Source organism: Monopterus albus, unplaced genomic scaffold (genome assembly GCF_001952655.1).
Source record: "Monopterus albus unplaced genomic scaffold, M_albus_1.0 scaffold16.1, whole genome shotgun sequence".
Taxonomy (NCBI): domain Eukaryota; kingdom Metazoa; phylum Chordata; class Actinopteri; order Synbranchiformes; family Synbranchidae; genus Monopterus; species Monopterus albus.
The window spans coordinates 3,332,344-3,357,266 of record NW_018127896.1 but is presented as its reverse complement, the minus strand read 5'-3'; the positions used below and the strand labels follow the sequence as shown (position 1 = coordinate 3,357,266).

At 41.2% G+C, this 24,923-nt stretch overlaps 3 protein-coding genes across 9 annotated transcripts in view; 1 reads left to right on the top strand and 2 right to left on the bottom strand.

Moving 5' to 3' along the window:
- Positions 1-13,395, bottom strand: part of LOC109955776 (transmembrane protein 163) — a 30,025-nt gene extending 16,630 nt beyond the window's left edge. Inside the window, exons 1-3 of one of the 5 annotated variants that reach the window (XM_020592251.1) lie at positions 13,140-13,395; positions 9,712-10,044; positions 8,630-8,749 (exon numbers count right to left, since the gene is read on the bottom strand). In XM_020592251.1, the coding sequence (XP_020447907.1) occupies positions 8,630-8,749; positions 9,712-9,898 (307 nt within the window). In that variant the 5' untranslated portion in view covers positions 9,899-10,044; positions 13,140-13,395. Of the gene's footprint in view, positions 1-8,629; positions 8,750-9,711; positions 10,045-10,293; positions 10,314-10,391; positions 10,411-10,825; positions 10,844-11,125; positions 11,700-13,139 lie in introns of those variants that run through there. The other 4 variants (XM_020592250.1, XM_020592253.1, XM_020592254.1 and 1 more) reach the window with 4 other exon arrangements.
- On the top strand, positions 12,535-18,964 carry ccnt2b (cyclin T2b). Of its 3 annotated transcripts, none has more exons than XM_020592245.1 (9): positions 12,554-12,860; positions 13,404-13,485; positions 13,572-13,700; positions 14,235-14,295; positions 14,594-14,656; positions 14,964-15,009; positions 16,495-16,658; positions 16,799-16,846; positions 16,938-17,045. In XM_020592245.1, the coding sequence occupies exons 1-9, from the start codon at positions 12,703-12,705 to the stop codon at positions 16,952-16,954; spliced, it is 768 nt and encodes a 255-aa protein (XP_020447901.1). In that variant the 5' UTR covers positions 12,554-12,702; the 3' UTR covers positions 16,955-17,045. The 3 variants fall into 3 exon arrangements, 2 of the variants coding, with proteins under 2 accessions (XP_020447901.1, XP_020447900.1); XM_020592244.1 differs by having other exon boundaries at positions 12,590-12,860; positions 16,776-16,846; positions 16,938-18,964; XR_002274325.1 differs by lacking the exons at positions 16,799-16,846; positions 16,938-17,045 and having other exon boundaries at positions 12,535-12,860; positions 14,964-15,334; positions 16,495-16,583.
- Positions 18,965-20,333: 1,369 nt separating this feature from the next.
- zranb3 (zinc finger, RAN-binding domain containing 3) overlaps positions 20,334-24,923 on the bottom strand; it is an 81,180-nt gene continuing 76,590 nt past the window's right edge. Inside the window, exon 23 of the mRNA XM_020592222.1 lies at positions 20,334-20,351. The gene's annotated coding sequence lies outside the window, so the exon portion shown is untranslated. The remainder of the gene's footprint in view (positions 20,352-24,923) is intronic.

The window sequence follows — 24,923 nt, the reverse complement described above, 5'->3', positions numbered from 1 at the left end:
CTGATGTAGGAGTCTCCATTTTCCAGGTGAGAAAGGGAATAGTGGAGGGCAGCCACAATGGCATCTGAGGTGGCCCTGTTGGGCCGGTAGGCATACTTCAGGGGGTCCAGGGTGTCCGGTATAGTGCTCTGGATTTGGGCTGGAATTCCCAGGTTTATCCAGGTGTCTTACAGGATAATCTCGGGGTGGCTGTCAGCAAGCTGAAGCTCAGGAGAAACCGGGTGATGCTGCAGGACAATGGTCCTACACACTGAAGTAAATCTACTCCAGAATGGCTGCAGAGACACAGAATCCACCTTTTGGAGCGGCCCAGTCAGAGCCCAGACCTCCCCCCAATAGAGACGCTGTGGAATGACCTCAAGATGTACACACCAGACGGCCCAAGAATATGGCTGAGCTGAAGCGGTTCTGTCAGGAAGACTGCTCCAAAATTCCTCCTGAACGTTGTGCAGGTCTGATCCACAGCTTCAGGAAGTGCTTGCTTGAAGTTATTGTTTCCAAAGGTGGTTCAACCAGTTATTAAAACACTGTTGACACTAGTTTTTCCACCATCACATTGTATATTTAATGTGTGTGTTGAGCATACATGAATGGTCATGACTGTTTTATCAGCTTAGAAATATTGTTTGTTGATGTTTGTGACTTTGGTGAAGATCAGATCACATTTTGACCAATTTAAGCAGAAAACCAGGAAACTGCAAACAGTGCCATTACTTGCAACTATATGTATGTTGTATAAGAAATGTATCCAATCCATTTAAATATCCAAGGTGGAAGTATTTCTCATGTCAAAAAAATGAGAGACATGCGAATGATCAGTGTGGTAACAGGTATGTGTCAGAGCAAACAGAAGTTCATTGCTGTGCAAATAAAAGAGAATAAGGAGGGAGGGGGCAAATACAAGAGCGTCATCCATCCGGCAGAACTGAAATAACAAAAAAAGTAGCTGGCATACAAGACTTGACACATTACGGTAATTGAGATGAGCATGTAAGTCTATGTACAAAAAGGCTTATATACATATATACACAAGGCTTATATGAAAAAGAGTGTCCACACCTTTAACTTGTAAAACTTTTAAAAAATGCCCCACAGAAGGGTAAAACATGGAGGTGGATGCTTTATAAATGTCATCTGGGATGGAACGCCACAGATCTGCCTGTAATGTCATGAGTAGCACTGTATACCTGCTGTTGCTCCAGCCTCCTCTCTTTTCACCTCCTTCCTTTCCTAGCTCCTTCATTAACAGCAGAAGGAAAAAAGCTGCATATAAATGAATGTGCCCCGCCCCCTGGTCATCAGAGCTGAGCCCAGTGATGGCTAATTGGCTCCCAAGAAAGCTGGGTGAGTGTCAGCGGGGACACAGCTCCAGCATCACAATTTGCGCATGCACACACTTACGTGTAGAGCTGAGATCTCATCTCCCTGTCTCCCTCTCTGTACAAACTCAGAGGACAACAAAAGATAAAACACCATCTGAGTTCTGCTGGTTTACTGGCTGTTTCTATAGCTACATTATGCATATGAGTGAAACTTTGCTGCCAAGGTTGTTTCACTGTTCTTAAAGCAGCAGTGAGAGACTCAATTACATTTTCATTAAACTCAACTCAGTTCAACTCTACTGACTTAATACTAGGATGGTTTGCAGACAACAATGCATGAGCTGAGGTGAAACCCTGGGCTGTATAAAACTATACTCTGACAGCAGACCTGCTTCGGCTTCAGACTCAGTTGACCACTCGGTCTACTGACCAGGCTCAGTGAACGGACAAAGATGCTTATCACACGTATCAAATGATGCAACTGATTTTTGTGCAATCTACATTTCAAATGTATTTCAAGAGTAACACCCATGAAGGTTTTTATTGCTGGCAAATGTATACTATTAAATTCAAATTAAGCTGTACAGCAATTTCAAAGAACAGTTGACCTCTTGGGAAGCAGCTAAAATAGCCTTCTTGCTGAGAGTTACATGTGAAGGTCAATGCCATTTTAAATGGCTAAAGAGTGTACTAGCACAGCTGTCCCCAACCTTTTTTTGTACCAGGGACCGGTTTCATGCATAAAATGTTTCCACGGACTGGGTAGAGGCACGGGGGTTCCAATAACAAAAACCTTTGTCAGTTCATAGTGTGTAATCTGAATGCAACAATTACACTTTATATTAGGCAATTACAATAATCCTACACTATAATATCAACTCACCATCATGCAGAGTCAGTGGGAGCCCTGGGCTTGTTTCCCTGCAACTAGAAAAAAATTCCAAGGGCTTGTCTTTAACACAGGGTGTCTCGTCTCAATGTGGTGAAGCATTTTTGAGAGTTTCATGGCTTCATTAGCTTGTACTAGAGCCAAGAGTTAATTAGCTTAGCTTAGCTAATATAAAGAGGGGAAGCATAAGAGACAGCCAGTCACACCTTTGCCCAAAAGGTGCTTTTGGACCAGAGGAACTTCTTCATAGTTCTCAGAACTATTGGACAAAGTGCCCGCTTTTTTTGTGTCCGGACCACAGGAACAGAGAACAATAATGGTTCTCAGAACAGAAGCCTCTGCAGAGGGTTATTGGCGCCTTATATAATTGACGTCAGCAACACATAAAGAAAATACTTACCCATAATGTAAGGTAGGTAGGTAGGACTTTATTTATCCCACAATGGGGAAATTCCTGTGTTCCAGCAGCAATAGAGAGCAGCAACAAAACACCATAAGAACAAAGAATATCTATATCTTGAGAAACAAATTCCAAAGTACCTAAAAACAAACATAGTATTTGAGAGACAATCAAGAATAATAATGATCCTCCCACAATTAATCCCTGAGAACAAAACCAAATATAGTATTCAAGAAATCAAGGACAAGAATATGGTTCCCATAATTAATCCCACAATGGGGGAAAACCTGTATTTCAGCCATGAGGATCTCTGAAAAACTATTCAAAAATACCTAAAACAAGACAATATAAAGTATTCAAGAGAAATCAAGAACAAGATTTTACACGTGCATATTTGCAATACATTTTACCCCCAGGGTTTGAGCATTGCACCTCAGTTGACTAATGCATAGTCCTTCATAATTTCACCTAGCTTATCACTGCAGTGATGTATTGTACAGTCTGTGGGGAGGAATGACCTACGGTAACGCTCCTTCTTGCACTGGGGATGTAACAGTCTCGTGCTAAAGGAACTGCTCAGAGCCTCCACTGTATGGTGCAGGGGATGGGAGGGGTTGTGCATGATGGATGTTAGTTTTACCAGCATCCTTCTGTCCACCACCTCCTCAATGGAATCCAGAGGGCAGTCCAGGACAGACTTGACCAGCTCTCTTAACCAGCCTGTTAAGTCTCTTTCTGTCCGTGTTACCTCCTGTCCAACCCACAACAGCGTAAAAAACTGCAGATGCCACTACAGTACCATAAAAAGTCCGAAGCCCCGCACACACCAAAGGACCTCAGTCTCCTCAACAAGTGGAGCGGCTCTGGCCCTTCCTGTACAGGGCATCAGTGTTTTCAGTCCAATCCATTTTGTTGTTGAGGTGGACACCCAGGTATTTAAAGGTGTCCACAATCTCAATATCTGAGCCCTGAAAACTCATCGGCGTGAGTACTGGTAATTTCCGCCTGATGTGGTCAGGGCCTGTGGCCTTCCTGGCCTTAATCCTCCTTAACTCCCTCCTGACCTGGTCCGCCATGAGGCGGAGGGGGTGGGTGGGCGGTGACTGGTCAGGAGCTGTAGGCTGTTGAGAACCCTCTGTGACAGTGGGAGGAGGGGCAAGGTCTAGCTGAGGTGTGAGAAGCTGCAGCTGCAAGGAGACAACAGACCTGGAGAGGTGAATCGGGGGGGCTGGCAGGGTTGGGGCTAAGGACTGGGTAGAGATTCAATTCTTTTGCCCAGGCCTGGTCTCCCGCGACCTGGTGATCATCCCTGCTTTTTCCGTGGCCCAAGATGTGTTTCAGGCCTCTCCACACGTACGTTGTTCTTTTCCATGCTCTGTTCCAGCTTCTTCCTGTAGCCAGCCTTGCACCTCCAGATCATGTACTTTAGTTCCTGCTGCACTTTGCTCAGCTCCTGCTTGTCCCCTGAGAAGACAACCCTCTTCTTCTCATTCAGCAGTGCCTTTAAATCAGGGCTCACCCACGGCTTGTTGTTAGGAAAACACCGTACTCTCCTGGATGGTACGATATTTTCCGCACAGAAATTTATGCAATCCGAAACACAGTGTGTGAGGCTGTCCATGTCCTATCCATGAGGACTACAGACGATGTCCCAGTCTGTGGTGTTAAAACAGTCCCTCAGCTGCTCAATTGCCTCCTCTGTCTAATCATCAAGTGTACTTAAAAAACATGGTCAAAATTGTCAGCCTGTCTTTAACTTAGCACAGTAACAACTTTCATGCTAATTGTCCCATAAACATGCCAATACGGTATCTAGGTGACAAATATGCACCTGAATGCACTAAATAAAGTTCACACACGCTTACACATATGCTTAAATCGGAGCAGATCTCTCTTATGTTTGAGTAGTGCTAATGTTTTACAGGGTATATTGCTCTGTCATCAGGTAGATATGCGAGGGAACAGCAGCAGGTGATGGTGACTTGATGGCCACAGAGTAAAATCAGCACCACTCTGCGCAGCGCTCACATTTTGAGTTGCAATATATTCAAAACTCACTCTTGGTATGTAACATGTTTAAGCTGGGCAAAACCACAAGAAGAGGATTCATTGTGCAAAAACTGCTGTGTTGCACCAAAAGAGCGGAGGTGTTCTGCTGTACTTCCACAAAGATTGCACCGCATGTACATAATTTGTCAGTTTAGTTCATTTGTTAAAATAAAGTTTTAATTTTGTTTATTAACCGTTTACAGAGTTACTGGATGGGATCATTTAGTCTTAATCGAACAGACTCCTTGATAAACTCTTCAACACATTATTTGTGATCTTTTCAGGTGTACAAGTGTGTGTTTTCCTGTTCGCTTTCTCTCTGTTATTAATACACAAGCAACTGTGTTGGGTGAGCATTTCAAACACAATTCAAACATTAGGAGCAGCGCAATAGAGTCATACACTGACTTGTCTGCTGTCTTCTAAAGTAAGAAGTTGAAATCAATAGCAATAAACATACTTGTGACACATATCTCACTCAAATGCTGCCACTTTAATAGATAAAGTACCTAGCTAACTATCTAAATTAGCTGAGCTCTCTAAAACAACAGAACACAGAATTACTTTGCAAGGTTGTACAAGTCTATAAAGTAGTAATTTGCTGATAAATCCTACCCTTCCCTACAGGAAACAATGAATCTAAAATCGACTGGTCAGAACAATTTGAAGCTAGACGAGTCACATGACCTGCTGTGGTTTTAGACCTCTCAATGTGGCAACTCTTCTGTCTTATGGCTCTGGGCCCTGTGACACCATTCTTGAACCCTAACCCAGTGAGACCCAGCTTTATATCTACACCGCATTTGCTCAAATTACAGTGGCTAGCGTGTTAGGCAACTTCTGCATTTGAGTCCATTCTCTTCCACTGTATGCGGTACATTTTGTGGCTACCTAATGCTCTTAACGTGGCATAAATAATTGCGCTAGTAACACCTTATAAAAATATACACTTCAGGTGCAGAGCTGACAAACACAAAGGAGGCCAGAGTTTGATGCTAACAGCTCCTGACATATTCACGGAACACTAAAAATATTCCTATTTACAAAGGGACTTGCACACTGGCTTACTTCCAGAGAGTCAGGCACAGTTTTACAAAAGGTTGAACAACTGATCACACAACTGGTGCAGTGGATTGTTAGCTGATAAATGTTCATTTTCACTACAACTGTAAACCAATTTGAAAATCAACTGTATTAAGATAACATAAATCTTAAGCACCAATTAAATGTTTTCTTTATAATAGTTTCCCAAATCATAAATAAAACAAGAGTTTAATACTGCTATTGGCAGCAGTACACATACATATATCCACAGACAACTAAATAAAGCAGTAGTTGATATGCTGTCACTTTCTATGAAAATGATCCTATATGGAATCTTGCCTTAAAAGTAAACTGTCACTAGGTTTTCAAACATTTAAATCCAATCCAGATATTATCATATTCTTAAATGATAAAACAATGTCATTGCACTGTATTGAAAGATAACAAAAACACAACCACTACTCTAATTTGCAGTTTACTGGACAAATTTAAAGGGAACATTTCTTATCTGCAGCTATGTGACCACCACCGTGTGGGACTGGACTGTATGTTTGCAATAAATAAACCACTTTCACGTTGGAATGTATTAAACACATAACTAAAGTAACTTAACACACATGTGACAAAGAAGGAGGCTGTACTGTAAGTCAGGGCTCTCCAGTCCTTCCAAAACAAGAAGTGGGCACACTGTTCAAAGCAGTACAACTAGGACGAGGCTCTGATTCCCAGAACAAAGTATCTCTGTCGTTCAGCTGCTTCACTCCAACAAACTCACTAATTCTGACCCAAGTAAAAGCAACACTGGACTTTCTTCAGTTCAGTCTGTTTTTCCTCTAGTGTCTAAATCAAAAATCATCAACTATTTGTGTAATGACTGTGGCCCAGTGTGACTGCAAGTCAGACCACTGTTTACTGGAGTTGCTGCTGCTACAGGCAGGTGATAAATGAAAGGAAAAACCTGAATGCTTTTCCCCTACAGTCAGGGGATCCAGTGGCCCTGTTTCATGCTGTGGTGGGCATTTTGCTGGCATGGTTTGGGTCTACCTGGGTTCCTCAGGGAGAAGGCTCAATACAGATTAATACAAAGTTGTTGTGAGTGATCACCCTTATCCTGTGATGGAACATTTCTGTCCTGATGGGAGCGGTCTTTACCAGGATGTGAACTACAGGGTAGGTGAAAAGTAACTAGGCATTAAAAATTAGCTATAGAACTTGTACTATCGCTGGAGTCATGATGAAAACACTCTCTAAATAGATGATAGTAAATAGGATTTCATACAATATTAAAGAGACAATGCAGCATTTTTGGAAATAAAAAAAACAAATCTCCTTTCAGATGAGAAGGCTGATATCAGCTTGTCTTCATCCAACAGATACACAATATGGCTAAAAGTATGTGGACACCTCAGTCCACACACATTTGCATAATTTTGGTGTTTTTAATTACCCGTTTTTCATTTCATATGAAATCCTATGACCCAGTCCTGTATCTACATTGTTTCTGCTCAGGTTAAACTGCTGTGGCTTGATAGGCAGTTGCATCCGAGTTGGAACCACGACACCAAGAAGGCTCAACAGTGTGATCCAGCATTGCCCAAACATTTAATGCAACCCACTGTACCAGGTTAATTTCACTTCAGTATCTCCAGCCACCAAAATTCAACCTGTGAACTCCATGTAAAAATACCATCAGTAACATCTTGCTTAACCCAGCAAACAACAGCCAAGTAGTCATCCTAGGCTACCTCATCTAAGCAACTAACAAAGCCTATTTACATACATAGCTGCTAAGCAAATCAACATGCTAATGTCTAATGAAGGCAATGCATGGGGAAATGTTCAGAGAAGAGAAAAGTCCTGTTTATGGAGGTGAAAAGGCAAAATGAGCAATGATACTGAAAAGAAAAAAATACTTAAAACAAAATCATAAAGGAGGACAACATGCTAGCACACTTGTTTTCCAGTCTTCTGCATTACAGGGAACCCACACATCTCTGCATCTCTTCAAATGGTTGCTGAGCTACAGTGCAGCAAAGTATGTCCTCTTTACCCATGCATCTGTCAAACACTAATCTACATTTACTGCAGCAGAAGAAGAAGCATCATATTGCAGTACGTCATAGTGACTAGAAAAGACTAACAAAGTCTGTAATAGTTAAACACCACTTGTCAGATTTTACTTCATGTTCTAAAGATATCCAACATGTTAATCTCTAAATTTCATCACATCTTTAAAAATGTCTAAAAACTCAGCAGGATTTTCAAAAACAGACTTTCTAATCCAATGTCACAACATTACCTGATTTAGATGTACAAGGTGCTCACTTCTATCCCTGATCAGACTCAAAAAATAAACTCATACATGCAGAGAAATAATGTATAAAATAAGCGAAACAATCAATTCTTTTCCCAGCTCTTCTCAATCTCAAACCCTAGAATGAGTCACCGTATTGACGCAGGGTGTCTCATTCTTGACACATGATGGTTCAACACGTTCAATAAAGACAGGTGCTCACACTTCCACCTCTAAAAAGAATAAATATTTAGTAACTTCAGCAGGGCTGAAGTTTGAGTTTGGACTCTTGGTAGCAAAAAGTTCTATGTTGCTTTCTTAATTGAGAGAATGTCATTTGAAGTGAAAACAAAGGAAAGATAAAGGTTTAGGAGTGAATGACATGGGGTCGTGGCATGAAGTGTGGACTCTGAGTTGGCATGCTGAAGCATGTTATCACATCAATTGCTTGTCCTTCACAGTATAGTACTGCTGTTTACCAAGGCTGCTGGGTGTTACACCAACGAACAAAGCTGTCCTTCAACTGAAAGACCAGCCAGCAGGTGTTTGTTACTTGAACACACACCAGAAATGTAAAAAGCATCACTTCCTGTGAAAAATATCAAAAGGAAAGACTTGAAAGTGTTACTCACTAAAAGCAACAATGGCAAGCACAATGGTGACCACAATGGATGCCCAGGACACCCACAGAGCTTTCTTTCGGTAACTCTGTGCTTCATGAGGCTTTAGACGCATACTGCTTTCCAGAAGACCTGCAAACAACAACACAGGGCACAGTGACCTACAATGAACACATGAATCAGAGAGGGCAGAACAAGGAAATGGAGGGAGCAGTTTCACTTAGTTTTCATTGACTTTAGACTCAATTTCCGCTGTGTTTTGATACATTTAAGCAACATTACTCACTACCTGCCTTTCACAGGTTGTTTTCACTTTGGTATGACATGAAGTAAAAATGTCCCAGAGTTATCCTATAAAGGGAACTTGAGGCCAGCTTTGGTTTTGGCCAGATGAATGTTGTGGGTGCAGACAAACATTTAAGAACTCTCTCTCTTTTAGCAAACTGAAATAATCAGGGTTGAAGAGCGCCTTTAAAAATGCACCCATTCCACTACAGTCACTGGTCTCCTCTTTGCAAAAGTCAATGTTGTGTTTTAGGTAGTGTGGTAACCATTCTGAAACCGAGACTGAAACCATGATACAAACATCCGTGTTCCGAGTCATTACCACCCTACTTTTATCTTGATGCTTAATTACTAAGAGATGTACAGACACACACTATAGTTCCTTATGTGCCAAATTTAAGATGTGGAATATCTAACACTATTTAAATAACTGCCTGTGGCTTCCAGGATTTCCCAAAGGCAGCCCCACTAATGTATTCCTAAGTACAGCACAGTACTTCAGGTAACATATGTCTCATAATGTCTAAGAGCTAGTGGGTATTCATACTCTGTATTCCAGTTCTACCCAGCAGTGTAAATAACTTATCATACTGATCATAACATTCACTGTCTTTTTGTGTACCGTTTTATACACATGGAGGACATTTATAGGAAACAGAAGACCCGCTTTTTTTGTATGACTTAACCAACTTCCATGGTATGCTCACTAAACATACATTTGGCTACTCTCGGTGGCATTACGCACATTGTGCGCCCTGGCCACCGAAGCATCGGGCGCATAAACTCTGAAGACATTTCACACAGCCTACCTCCGTCCTCTATGCTGTCTGTAATCTTCATTTCCTGGTCCATCTTGAAACCCTCTTCCTGACTTTCTGTGTTGGGCTGTTGCTGCTGGGGGTCCACCTGCTCGCACTGCCCGTTCACCGCCGTGGGGACTACTGTTCCAGTCGGGTCCGGGGTGGAGGTAGGGTCTGGCGCTGTGGAGTCCGTCATATTATCGGCGGGCTTTAACGAGGCACTCCAGAAATGTCACACCTGAGCGCGAAGAGCGGGCTTTCAAGTGGGCAGAGACCCAGAGACTGAGGGACAGCGGCAGACTCCTTTGCACGGCTGCAGGTCCAGCTGCGCCAAATTAGACACTATAAGACAAAATACCGGAAATTAGGAGATGTGGCCTTCAAAACAAACGCCTATTTGTCACGTGACAAAAATGAGTGACACCTCATTTTGTTGAAAATCGTGCGTTATAGCCCGGTTTGTACACCTGTAGGCACATTAGCATACATTTGGATCACGGCAAGGGTCAGTCATAGTTAGACCGATAAGGTACATCAGGTTCTCTAACCAAAGAGGGTTGAAAAACCCAGAAGGTCGTTTAAAACACCTACCAATGTTGTTTTGACAATATTTTCAGAATCTCTAGAAACTCTCCTAACCATCTGCATGAAAAACATTTGCACGCTGCACGATAACAACGGTCCTTAACCTGTTTCCAAGTTGCGACACCGTTTACTGTCCAGGCAGCCTGTGGGCAGCCGTCTTGGTTTTGATTCGGAAACAGGGGTGCAACTTTTAAAATGAGTTTACAGTCTTTTTATCGTTCAGTGTACTGAATATTTGATCATCTAGATGTTAGAGCGGTCTTTGGGTATTGTAAAAATACCTTCAGAACAATGGTATTGTTTGGTGTTTTTAAAAGACCTTAAGAATTCGTTAATAAATTTAAAGAGGAAGGTTATGTCTGTCACATAATTATAGGCTGAGAGTGACAGCCTATGAGGGGCACAGACTGGGGTAAGCATTATTAGCTAGTCTATAGATTAAAGTACCCTACAGGATGTAGGGCAACCTAACGTTAGTAAACATCAGCTCTACCTCTAACAGACTCAATAATCTTAATAATTTTACTACATTACCTACCAGTGCTGCTAGTGGTCGTATCAGATCACACCCTGAGTGTACTGAACTAAGGATAGGCTCCAATTTATTACTTATGATTTGAACTTTTCATTTATAAGAGGTAGAATGTGTTGTCCAAATTTATATGATAATGCTTAAGGGAAAATGTGAATACACATGGTTCACATGTAGGCTAATAAAGTAGGCTGAGGCAATAAGAATTCTTTTCACCACCAGACAAATGTTTCTAAGATAGAAAAAAGCAATTAACTAGGATAGCTATTTATTTTGAAGGTTTCAACCGGAACTAGTATGACCAACCTGACAAAAGATGTTGCGCACAGCCTGAGCAACCTGTAGAAAAATAATCACAACAGACTCCCCTTCGCTTAGTCGTAAAATAGCTCAGCCAGACGCTAATTACTAATTACTGAAGTTCACGAAGCTTCTGCACGTGCTGCCATAGGACAGAGCTGCTGCGCCGCGCGCTCGCGCTCCGCGTCAGTGGGGTAAACATCTGTCCCATGTGAATTGAACGAGCCGACGGACGTGCAGAGAGGCTGGATCCGTTACTCCATTGTCACGTACACTGCTTGGAAAAGAAAACAGTAATAATCTCCTAATTGTCGGTCCTCGTTTACACAAGCTCACAGTTTCTTGCGTTTGGCTCTTCTGTCGCCACAGCCGCACATTAAAACAATTATTTCCTCCTCTGTTGCCAAATCGCTGATGATGAAGAATACATTGGGGAAAATAATTCCTGAAACGGGTTACCAAGACACGGAGCTGCTTGATAAACATGTAGACTGATACGTTTATCTGTATACGGTAGATTAACAGCATTAAGGATTTTGCATGTATTTACAAAAGATATAAACCGTCTAATTTGAGTACACAGCAGGCCTGGTACATAAACCTACACTTTACATGCTTTATTAAAGCATTTGAAGTGGAGGGACTCGTACTTAACTAAGCTTGAATTCTTTCCTTGGTCTGTGCTTCCCTTTAGTGGCTGGCACAAGGTAGTGCAGACGAGGGTCCACTATGTGGCCTTTCATTGTACATACATCATGTCAATCCGCCATGGAAACATGTTATGCCCATATGGTGTTAAATGTGCTCTTATGCTGTAGGAAACACCGATCTGCCATAACATTATGACCACCTGTACATCTGTATGCACTTCACTGCAACACTTCTGCCTTAACATTTGTGTTTATGAAGCTCAAAATGTTTAAATTTTTGGTGAAATTATTATAAATGTATACATTCAATTATATGTTCATTGTTGAGGTCATAGTTAAAGGTGGTTTTGTACTGGACTACATTATATTCAGAGGTGTCAGTATATAACTGATTATCCTTATTATTATTATTATTATCTTCCTTATTTTTGTCCTGCCCATCGACATACATGAGAGGGTCAGAATATTAGGAACACCTCTGAACATAATAACCAGGTAAAATAACATGAGTAGGCCTAAGTGAAAATATACGTGTAGCAGACCAATCTTCGTGCTCAGTTTTCAGGGACAATCAAGGGCCCTTAAAGTTACAGCGGTGGACCAATGGACAGCTGTGCCCTCTAGTGGCTAATACGGACATTTCTACAATGATTGCGTTATTTTCTTTGCTGAATCCTGTAGGACGGGAACAGGCGAGATGCTTGTAGCCTACATCATTCTCCTAAATTAAATCACTGTGTTCAAGAAGGTAACCGACACCAATAGCAATAAGCAATAAGTAATAGCAATAATAAGGGCTATTCGCACCACCGACGACAGGTGGCGTTACTCAGAAAATGGATAACCGCTTTTGCTCATTTCGTTCTTCCGGTGCCCTCGTCAACCCCACTCCCTCCCGATGCTAACACCGTCGGGCTTGGCCGGGGGAGCGTAATGGCGGTGCACCGGGGACCCTCTACGAAATGGCTCTTCACCCGGGAGCATCTCGAAAATACACCGTCTCGACGCTGCGGAATAGAGGCTGACAGGGAGCTCTCTTACCGGCAGCAGGCCGCCAACTTGATCCAAGATATAGGCCAGAGACTCAACGTGTATCCTTATGAATCGCAAATGCTAGCTAGCCGACAGACGGTTTAGCTCGAATAAACATGGCAAATCTTGTTACAGTTCATACTTTTAACCCCCGAAACACACGTACACTGTGTGCTGATCGTGTATAGATTTGTCCCTGATACAACGGGGCATTTATCTCGTCTAATTGGGTGTTTCCCTCCCTCTTAGAGGCGCTGAGGCCTGCTTGCTAGCTTAGCTATTGTGTGTCTTTAGACTGCAGAATCTATTGTTATCTTTGTGTCAAATAATAACCTTACCAGTAATCCGTGAGTACTGATACTGGTTAGATGTGCCGTATAAACCTAGTATCAGGTTACAAATGTACATCTACATCGTTGGTGAAGTTAAAGATAATGACTTGATCCTGCGCTTGGTTGTAACTTGAAGGATGCACGTTTTGCTGGCTGTCCACTCGGCACTAGCTAGATGCTACTGTGCCAAGGTTTCTGCACTAAAGCTGTTGCAGTCTAAGGGTTTTAACTGATTGTCATCCGTGCAGTATACCTTAACAGTATACCCAGCTCTCAACTGATTATAAACACTGCAATAGTATATATGCACAGATTTTATATGATTCACTCCTTCACCAAATTCCATAGAAATGTAAGTACCACAGCAGTTTTAGCTGGTGCTATAATTACTGGTGGTGATACCTGCTATGAAACGTGACCGAGGTTCTCTCTTTATAGATTATTTCACAGACCACGTTATTCCTAGCAGCTAAAGTTGAGGAGCAGCCCAGGAAGCTGGAACATGTCATTAAAATAGCCCATGCCTGCATTAACCCACAAGAGCCGGCCCTAGACACTAAGAGCAATGTAAGTAAAGGCACATACTTTATAGACACTAGATCTGTGAGTTATTACAACACAATCAGGTGGCAATTGATTGCCTTACTGTTGCTTATTGTATTTGCCTTTCTTATTATGCTGACTTAATTTGTTATAGGGAGAAAGGATAATTTAATTTATTTAATCTAACTTCTTTTAAAGGCTGGTATAATTCATTACAACGTCCCCTCTCTTTGATCGACATCCCTGTGGCACAAATCTGTGTCCTCTCTCTGACTGTGAAAAGTTTTGTTCTGAAGCCTCATGATAAAACTAAAATTAGGCTTTGCATGAGCTGTGATATAAAAGCTTTTAGTTTTTGGCTAAAGCTAAATGGTGCAGGACTACGTTCTTCAAATGATGGTTATCCAAGAGCCTTCAGAGTTTTGTCCACTTGTGGTAATATTAATTTGTTGAAATGCTAGTAATCTGTTGAATGTTGTATTTCTAGCTGACGGAAAACCGATTTTAAATTCTTCATCGATCGATTTAAAAACTTTTTTTTTCTTTTTCTCCTCCCAGGCATTCCAGCAGCAGGCACAAGAGCTGGTAGCACTGGAAACGATTGTGCTACAAACGCTGGGTCAGTGCTCTCTAAGCTTCAGTACTGCACACACTGTATGACTGTGTGATATACGTCTCAACAACTGGTTTCTATATGCAAACAGCAGAATTACACAAGTACAACTCAGGCATGTTGACAGTTAATGTATGAAGTTTGCATTTTCAAATATTTACCAGATGACACTTGTTTTTTTAATTTACTTCCTTTTTTAACTAATTTAAACCTCAACATTGCACTGGAGTTGTGCGTTCCCCTTGCTTCGTACATTATGCTTGCCTCAGCAGCTGATCATTTCCATTCAACATCTTTATTACAGGTTTTGAAATAACAGTTGATCATCCGCACACAGATGTTGTGAGGTGTTCCCAGCTAGTGCGAGGTACAACCTTTTCTGAGCTGATCTTACTTTAAATTATTTCCAAATAACACTGTTTGAATCGTTAGTGACATCACCTAAAATGATTGACATTGCCTGCTCTCTTTATAGATCCAATTTTGTCTCATCATTTATTAAAAGTGTCACTTTTTCCTAGTGCAGGTCCCATTTTGGAACCAAGTGTTTCATCTGTACAGCTACATAAATTAAAATGCCAATTTTAAATTTACAGAAATCCTCGTTGTAAAATATGAATGCTCTTTCAAAGTATCAACTTAGGTCTAAATCCAGCTCTTTCCTTCTTTTACAGCAAGCAAGGATTTGGCACAGACTTCCTATTTCATGGCTACCAACAGGTTATTATCCTGTTCCCGTTATTGCACTGTAATGGCACACTATAGCTTCCTGTCCTGCAGGGTCCCCCTTCCTGTGTCCATTGCCCTGTTTGCACCTGGATCCTGGGAACCCCCATTGTGGGGAAGTACCAGCCAGGCTGCTGTGTGCGGTGTATTGTACACGGGCTTTGTGTTGGCACATAGGGGTTGAATGCACAAAGTGGAGTGTAGTGGTGCTGTTTACCTCTCCAGGTTGTTTGGTACAGAGTGCACATGTCTAAAAAACTCAAATGGTAGCCTGAATATAGATTGCCACTAAAGATTCTTAAACTTATGGAGTTTCTTGGTAAGTATAGTTTACATTGCTTTTTAAATGTTTTATTTTTTGCATATTTTTCTCCCCAAAAGAGCTAACAATGAAACACCCAACTACACTGTAAACTGTATGCTTGTTTGGTTGGGTAGATTTTTTTTTTTCTTTTAAATGACTATATCAGAAAGAAAGCAGTGTTACATAATGCACGTCTGTCTTGGTTTTACTGAGTCCCATTCATATCCTTATTTAAAAATCTTGCTCGTACAAGTTCCTCAAATCGTTCACCAAAAACTTGTAAATGCACAAACTTGTTCTGTCTTTTTGAGCAGCTGTGCTAATTTTATTCACAAAAATGTCATCAAAGAGTAAATGCAGGGAATGCAGACACTTTAGATGAGAGAATGTTACATAGGTGATTTTACACATCAGTGTTCTGCCTAAATACATGTTGACAGCTGTCCCAATGAGAGAATTTTTATATAAAAATTAAGTGTAAAGTTGTAGCAATACAATATTAAAATTTAAAAGCAAAGGGAAACCTTGTTAATACTGACAAGTCATGGTGATGGCACAGTGACCTGTGTGGTATTTTAGTAACTGACTTTTGAGGTGTTCATGTTATACAGAGATTTGCTAGTTTGACATGTGAGTCTGGGAGATTGATGTTCCCAGCAGAGGATGATGGGATCTTTACACTTTATGAAGTCTAGCTTGCATTTAGTTTGAGTTTGTTCTCAGCACAGTTTGCAGTGTAGCTTGGGTTTCACTAATTTTACACTAGTATGGGTAGTGTATACATTTAGACATTTAAAAGAGATTTTTGGAATGGTTTGTTGCTCATTAAGAGGTTGAGAAATTTTACCCCTCCCCTTTTTTAAAACATTTAAATCAAAATGCATTTAGTAATATTGCTCAATAGAGGTTGTGTATATATACATCTCCATTTCTAAATTACCATATGGAAGCGTATGTCTCATTCAGACATGTGGGAACATGTCCTAACAAACATAGGTTTTCTTAGATGTCCCAGCTCTGTAAGGTAAGGTGTGTATGGGAGTCTGATTGCCAGTATTACTTTACACTGTGAATTTGTTTGTATGTTAATGTTAAACTACTAAAATAGGTATTGGCATAAAAGCCCTTCAGCTGACAGTTGTAGCTTTCTGCTTTTTTTTTGTTTCCTCCTGCAGTTTGCATCTCACCACCTTCTGCCTGCAGTACAGGCCCACAGTCGTTGCATGTGTCTGCATCCACCTGGCCTGTAAGTGGTCCAACTGGGAGATCCCTGTGTCCACAGATGGCAAAAACTGGTGGGAGTATGTGGACCGCACCGTAACGTTACAGCTACTGGATGGCAAGAGATTTTATTCACTGCTTATCCTTCTCTTCTTGTTGCTGTTCAGTGGTATCATTGCGTAGCATCGGACAGCTTTTATCATTATTGCTGACATGGTGTCCGCGCTGTTTCCAGAGCTAACACATGAGTTTCTTCAGATCCTGGAGAAGACGCCCAGCAGGCTGAAGAGGATACGAAACTGGAGGGTACGTCTTAAATATTGGTTGGACAACCATATGAGGGCAGTACAGTTTGTCAGTATCTCGTGCTGAATTGCGCTTGTATGTTGTTTTGTAGGCCATTCAAGCAGCTAAGAAGCCGAAGACAGAGGGCCTGGCCGTAGACAGTGCCTTCCAGGGGGTGTCCTTAGAAAGCCTTCCTGGTGTCAGCAACTCCTTCTTCTCCTCCACCTCAACATCAGACTCTACAGACATGCCCTCCCTGAACACCATCACAGCTCCTTACGCTTCCTACCAGCCACTCAACAACCAGTCCAAGTCCTGTGGCTATGAGCAGTTCTCCCAGCCTCCCCATTCAGACTTCATACTGGTGAAACATGAACACAAAGCTGCAGGTGGGTGTAGCAGTAAACACCAGCAGCTCAGTGTGAACACTGCAGCTTTTTCACGGCCGCAGAAAGTCTTGACTTTGGAAAAGTACAGAGAGAAACATGCAGCAGAGCTGGCCTTGCACAACGGTGTAATGGAGGAACCTAGCATAGACATGTATTCACCTTCGCCAGCTCTCTCCTCTCACCACCATAAGAAGCGCTCTCAGCCACAGGCCAGCCAGGCGGGTGACAGCAGGAGAGAGAAGGCCAGCTCCAAAAAGCCTCGGCTTCCTCCTTCCTTCACAGAGAATGGCTCCGCCTCTAGTGAGGAGCTCAAAATGAAAATCAAAGTTTCAACAGAGCGCCACGGGGGCTCAGAGCAGGGCGGAACTGTGTCTGGAAAAGACAAGCACAAAGAGCACACCGGCCACCGCCACTTGAAACATGGCCACTCGCACACATATTCCCTCAGCGGAAACAGCAGAGGAACGATAGACAACACATCCCTGTCTCTAAGAGCTCCCAGCAGCCACTGCAACAATGGGAGTTCCTCTGGCTCATCCCGTAAGAGGCCTCAATCTGATGCCGGCAACCACAACCATCACCACCACCACCACCACCACTCATCCAAGAGGAGCTCCAGAGGAGGCCTGAGCTCATCCCACTATTCATCAGAGAGTCAGAGGTTGATGGAGCACCATGGCCACGATGGAACTAATGGCATGCTGACCTCCAACGGTCAACATACTGACTACAAAGACACTTTCGACATGCTGGACTCATTACTAAGTGCCCAAGGAATGAACTTGTAACCCTCGACAGGGGAGGGTTGTCGAGGATAAGGTATTACCATGTTTAATAGAGTTTTAAAAAATGAATTTATTTGTCTTAAGTTATCTGAATTCTGCATCACCCTCAGTCCTGTCTACACACTGATTATTGATCATTCTCAGTAAGTTGTCAGAAATGTAAAATCATATGTGTAGAGCTGTGTACTATTAGCTTACAACAACAACAAAAAACCCACAAATCATGAGATGTTTTTATGAATGTGGCTGGGAAAAGGGGATTTTAAATGTTCTTTTAAAGCAAACTGACATTTTAACGTGCATGTTTTCAGTCACAAAAGGGAAGCCGGCTAGTGTTTGTAGCCACATGACAGTTTACAATTTTTTTTGTTGTTGTTAAGACATTGTTCCACCAAAAAAAATCTCAGGTCTTGAACTTTTTGATAAAAGAACAGATCTTCCTCTGTTTGGGTTTATTACCTATATCTGTGGAGATGTATCACCTCGTCTGTTTGCTGACGAAGACGACAGAACCTTGGCATCTGTCTAATGAATTATGGTCTTATTATTTAACAAGTGCATCCAAAAAAAGAAAATCACTTGAGGCAGGCTCCATTTGCTGTCTACTGGGACTTCCAAGGCTGCACCTGAACTTAATGTGCAGACTCATTCTATAGCCACAGTTAAAGGTTTACGTTACATCTGCTGTGAAAGTGCATTTAAGATAAATCAGCTAAAGTTGCAAAAAGGCCTTGTGATTGTACTTGTCAATTTCTATTCAATATGATAAATGTTAACTATCAGAAAATACAGATCTCTAAAGTAACTGTGTATATAGGACTGTAGTTCAGTTTTCACCTGTTGGTTTACTGCATCAGTCCAAACTTCATTTCAATGTATCACGAGATCTGAGGCAGACTGTATTGATGAACATACCCTTGATTTGTGCATTGGGAGCCCAAATAAAGGTGTAAAAGTGACTTTTACATGCAGTGATTATCTGTTCAGTGTCTTAAGTCAAACCTGAAACATATATTTACCTTTTGGGGTTTTTGATTATATTAGTTTGATTATATTTAACATAACTAAAAGCAAACCTTTAAAACTATAGCAGGGAGATACAAGTCAAGACTTTAAAGAGCGTTTGTGGTTTGTATTGAACGCTGTAGGGCTGCAACTAACAACTTATTTCATTACTGCAGAATCTATTGATTCTTCTCTAAATTGATTGTTTATTTTGAAAGTGTTGATTATATAAAGTTCCCAGACCACAAGGTGATATGTTCAGATGTCCTGTTCTGTCTGGCCAACTATACAAAACTCAAAGGTGTTCAGTTCACTGTCACAGAACAATGCTCAATTCTCATCTTTTTTGTCAGATCCAATCTTTTTGTGGTTCACTTTCATGTGTATCCAGCACCGATTTGAACACTGTTGACGTTCTAACCTGCCACACACGCTCGGATTTAACTGAAATGCGAGTTGTACACACAAGACTAATGGCATCAAATTGCACAAGTTCCTCAAAAACTGCTTGGCTAGAGGTTCAGTACATATACACATTAGTGTAGTGTGACATGATTTCACAAAAAGTACACCCTCAGACTTTTTTGCTGACCGTTTTCTGAGAAAACATTTTTCTATATTTGATTTGACGTGCCTGTGATATCTGAACATTCGTCACTCCCTGACTGACCTTACAAAATCAACGCAGAGCACTTTGGATCACTTTGACTCACCGTCAAGTAAAAAACAAAAAGATGCAAGGCTTTGTGCTAATTTAAGTCCCTTATTTTGGCCTTGAAAGGACACCTGGAATGCAAAAATGTAAAGAACTGCCAAATCATGCAGATGGTTTAATCCCTGCCTCATAACGTTGGATTTCTCTCCCCTACTGAGTGTAAGCTGTTTGAAGATAAAACAGCCATCTTAGGATTCCGTGTCTGAATAACTGTAGAAACTGGGAGAAAAATATTATCGTGTATTAGCTGAATTACCCATTTTTCTTTTTTGCTCTAATAAAAGAAAAAAGCAGGAAAGACTTGTCAGTGAAACCTGCCATTTGGTGCCTCCAACAAACCTCAAGGGCCTTTGAAGGTTTAACTTTGGACTTGCACAATACAGCACTGATGGTTCATCTGGGGGTGGAACATAAATCCAGTTCCTGATAATTAACTAGCACCCTCAGAGCAGACGCAGCGTTTTCACCAAGTATTACCTTCTAATTTTAGTATGGAAGACAATGGGGAAATTCAGCGGGAAGACGTCAATGAAAATTTAACCATCTGGACATTCTCGCATACTGGTGGGAGGGTGATGATTTATTTTCAGCAACCTCTCAAGCTGAATAAGAGACGCCTACTGCTTGAAAATCTGCGGAGAGGAAGAGATATGTGAGCCGCTTTTGTGAGCAACAAATCCAAGAATTAAGAGCCATCTGAAAGGAAAACACCATCCAAGCTCTAATTACAACTCAAAAAACAGGGACATATATAGCTGTGTGCAGGCAGAAGTCCCAGACACAAATGCCATTTTTATCTTTATAATTGTTTCAGCAGCTAAAGCAGCAAATTAAAAGTTAAAGGATGATTAAGTTGCTCTTTAGCACGATTATTTTAGAGATGTTTTTTCAATCAAGCTGTACTCCTTTTTGATGTTATCTTGCTGCCAGATGAATGATGAAGACGAAAAAGATGACAGCATCATTTAACCTGATTCTATTTGGGATATGAACAATAGTGTTGGCAGCTATTTTTCATACAATTTCAGTAAAAATCCATCATCTCTGAGTCACAGCTGTTTTATTGCCTTGTGTCCACTAGATGGCAGTGTTAACTTGGGCCAGCAGCTGAACAGGAACAAACATCCAGCATCAATTTGCTGTTTTTACAAGAATTAAAAAGAAAAAAGCAAACAGACACACAGTGTTGAATAACCTTGAAAAAAAGAGGATGCTGGTTTTCATGCCACACGTCTGAGGTGTCTCTGCACACACTTTGTGATCCTCAGGTCACAACAATCACACATGCATGTGTCAGCACATACCACCACAATCTTTGGACATGATCCATCTAATTAACAGATTTAGATAACTGTCAGGTGGCGGAGGCTCAGAGACGTTTCAGGAAGTGTCACGGCACTTGGTAATTTCAGCGGTGGAGTTGATCAAAAGGCCTTTGCAGAGCAGCATGTGGTGCACTTATATGAGTCTTAATGCAAATTATGCCCAGGAAATTGTGCAGGAAAGTGGCATAATTATAAGCCATTGAAAGTCCATTGTCATTCCTGTCTGAGAGGTCTCTCTTGAAAAATCAGGAGCTGATGGAAACCCTTCTAAGTACCTGAGATAGAGCCAGAGGGGGAAAATGACTGGGCCTGGGCTGCCATTATGCCATGGTATCGCAATTACATCCAATGATTGGCAGGAGCATAAATTAGCCTCTGTCTTCATGGGGTGGTTATGTTTCCAGCCAGAGCTAAGGTATCCCTTTTTCACATGGTTAAAAAAATCAGCAACACTCTCTATCCAGCTGTTCACAGTGAAAAACAGGATATTATTTTGCTGTTTTCCTCTCTAATTATTCCCTTTACTACCCTAGTTTATTTCTACGCCCAATGCAAATGCATCCTCTGGCGGCCTGAACACCAGAGATTCATGTTTGTGGTGGGAACCGTAGAGCACCAGCTGTCCTTTAAAAAGGGAAAAGCTACAGAAAAAAATACAGTTGATGTGAAATGTCTTCCTCCCTTCTCGTCCCCAATCATCAATAATTCACTGGCTTCGACATTTGAACTAATTATGGTGCACCAACGGCCTATTTGAGCAGGGTCCTGTCAGATGAAAGCTGCTAGGTCCTTCCTGTCAGCGGTGGAGGCAGGAGGATGAAGCGACAGAGGTGGAGGCTGAAGCCATTAAAATGAATGGAAAGCTCCTCTAACACTCATACACCTCTGACACACATACACACACAAGCACAACCAGGAAGTGCTGCCTCAAATACACACACTCATAGCTCACAAAAACTAAGGAAAAAAACATGAATTGCTTCCTTACACACCCACACTTATACAGACACATAGAGACATACATAAACATGATGTGCTACAGTAGCTCACATGCACATAAACACACAGTGACTTGCCCACCACCTGTGTGGGTTGTTTGGCCTCCTCATCCAGACCTCTCTGGTTTTAATTAGCCTGCTGCTGAAGTGTTTTCCTTTCTATACTCTCTGAAGGGCGACGATAACGGCTACAGCTGAGATGGAGGCTCTCTGCTGGTTTGTTTCATTAGGGAGAGCATAATGACCCTGCAATCACAACACCAAGAAAATACCTACCCTAATAATTATTTTCCTCCTAATGGGTCTGTTTATAGTCTGCTATGGCTTTTGTCATCAGCGACTCAACAACTGAGAAGATTAATAATGTTAATTGTGATAATAATAATAATAATCACATGTATTTTTTGTTTTGTTTTTGGTCCAAATGAATTAAAATAATCAAAATGAACCACAGATAGGTGAAAACTAAAATGTAACTGCAACTGTAAACTCTCATTTTTACACTAAATCATGAGCGAATCTGACTGGCGCTACCCCTTCCCTAGTGAAAATGTGATGCGTATTAATGAATGAAAACTGAAAAACAATGACAAACTGCTGCCTTAAATATAACTGACATTTTTCTGGTGCTTTTTTCTGGCAGAGTTAAAGTCAGCTTTTAAAAAAAAAAGCACAGTGTCTCATTTTTACACAAAAACAATTTGATGCTTAATAATGTTTAATTAGGGGTTTAATTTACTATTTGTATTTTAAATGTGCCACTCCTCTCTGGGTTTATGCCCCAGCCTGGCCACCCCATCCAAAATTCTCTAGATCCACCCCTGCACTAAATACACAGCTAGCACAGCTTAGAATAAAGACTAGAATGTTACCTTCCTTAACTCATTCAACAACTAAGTTTCTATGGTAATAATCAAAGGCTGACCACCAACTAAAGAGACAAACCAGGTTCATAGTTTGATGTTTGCCAACAAGGTTGTGAAGTGAGTCAGACTTCACTAACCTCCTGGATATACGTATATGCATATAGGAAGAAGCTCTTTAGTAGGAAAAGGGGCTGTAATTTACCTTGAATTCCTGACAAATAAAGAACCAGACAGCTTTGTACAACGAAACAAGCCTTGATATCTATCTGGTCTGTTTATATATTGAAGCTAAGGTAGTGCAAGCAGCCTCAGGTAGAAATGCTGAGGTCAAACCTTTCATATTTGAAGATGATCAGCGAAATGTTTCATTCCAATGTGGACTTTCATCTTTCTTGTAAACCAAATAAAATGAAGACAGAAGGACAACATATATTCTGTTCTCCTTTCTTAACCTAACCTTCTTGACCCTATTTCCAAATTGATTGGCAAGTTCGCTTCTAACGATGTTGGATGATAATGTAATGATGAGCTACCATCAGCCAGTTCTGGTACATCCTGTACTTAACACCACAGGAGCAGCTGTTTGGATCGCCAGGTTTCTGTGGGAGATACAGTGTCATCAGCATAGCAGGGAAACAAAGCATTATGGATTATGCTGCTGAGTGGGAGTATGAGGGGGAGGATGAGTTGGTTATTGAGAAAGCTGAATTGGAAAGGTAGGAGTCAAGCCTTTCCAAAGCTGGATTTGGGTCGACAGAGCATAGAAATCTGGTTCTCTGTGTTCGCAGCAGCAGAGTGTAGTGAGGATGCTGGCAATGGTGTATCTGAAGGTAAAGCAACACAGATGAAAATAGTGACTGGTTTTGAGATGTACAGTATGTTGCTTTCTGTACAGTGTACTGCGTTGCATGTTGTTCTGCTTCCTGCCACTAGGGACACTGTGTTCACGGGTTTTCTACGTCTCCTGTTCGTACTGTCGTGCTGCTATGCTACAGATCACCAATAAACAGTTGTTAAATGCAAGCCATCCTCTCCTGATTACTGGCCATCCACCACAAAATGATAATGGTGGTCACTACGGTGGCTTCTTAAAATATATTACACATTACTGAAAAGCACTAAAAACTACGTTTATACCTCCTGTGCCAGACAAGCACAAAATTTTTAATAAAGATCTGCAACAACACTAAACAACTTTGTATTTGTGTTACTTCAGCTATGGTGCTTTGATATAATGTTACAGGACGAACACTGAGATAATGATACTAAAAAACTGTTTTGCTGCTGAGACATATTAAATTTTCTGTTAACATGTCCTGCAGAGGTGTGTGGGTATATGAGCCAGTGATTCATGCTTTTGTGTGTAACAAAGCTAATCCTCTGTGTGTGTCTGAGAAAAATATCCCACCTGGTGCAGGATAATTCCTCCATTGTGTGTCCATGTCCTGCTATTATCTTCATTTTCTTGCTTTGAATCAGCTTCTCGTTAAGACTCAGTGACTCATTCCAGCACATATGTCACTATACATCCAGTGAAGCATATTTGCCTGTCTGGACATATTTACATACATCTTTACACGGTACACATGTACAAAGCCTCTTGCAATGATGTTTCTTTATTCATTTGCTCTATTTCTCTCAATATGTTTGATTGCTCACTGGTTGTAGCAGCTTCATTACTCTCTATATGCCTCTTGTTCTCTGTGGATAAAGCTAGCAAAGGTCCCTGCAGACATTATTAAAATTTCATCTGAACTTAGCCAGTCGATTAAGGAGCTACAACCATGATGCAGCAAGATACTGCTGCAGTTAAATGTATGACTCAAATAATAGACAGTGCTGTTTCTAGACTTGTGACAAGCTGTTGTGGGCAAGAATGTTTAAACAAGAAAAGGACATGAATAAATCTCTCTTGCACAAATCAACTTATTATATATTTGATGTAGTTTCATACAGTATATATACTGTATTTCATATATTTGAGAAAGGCTAAAAATAAAGAGTGAGAAGAGGCA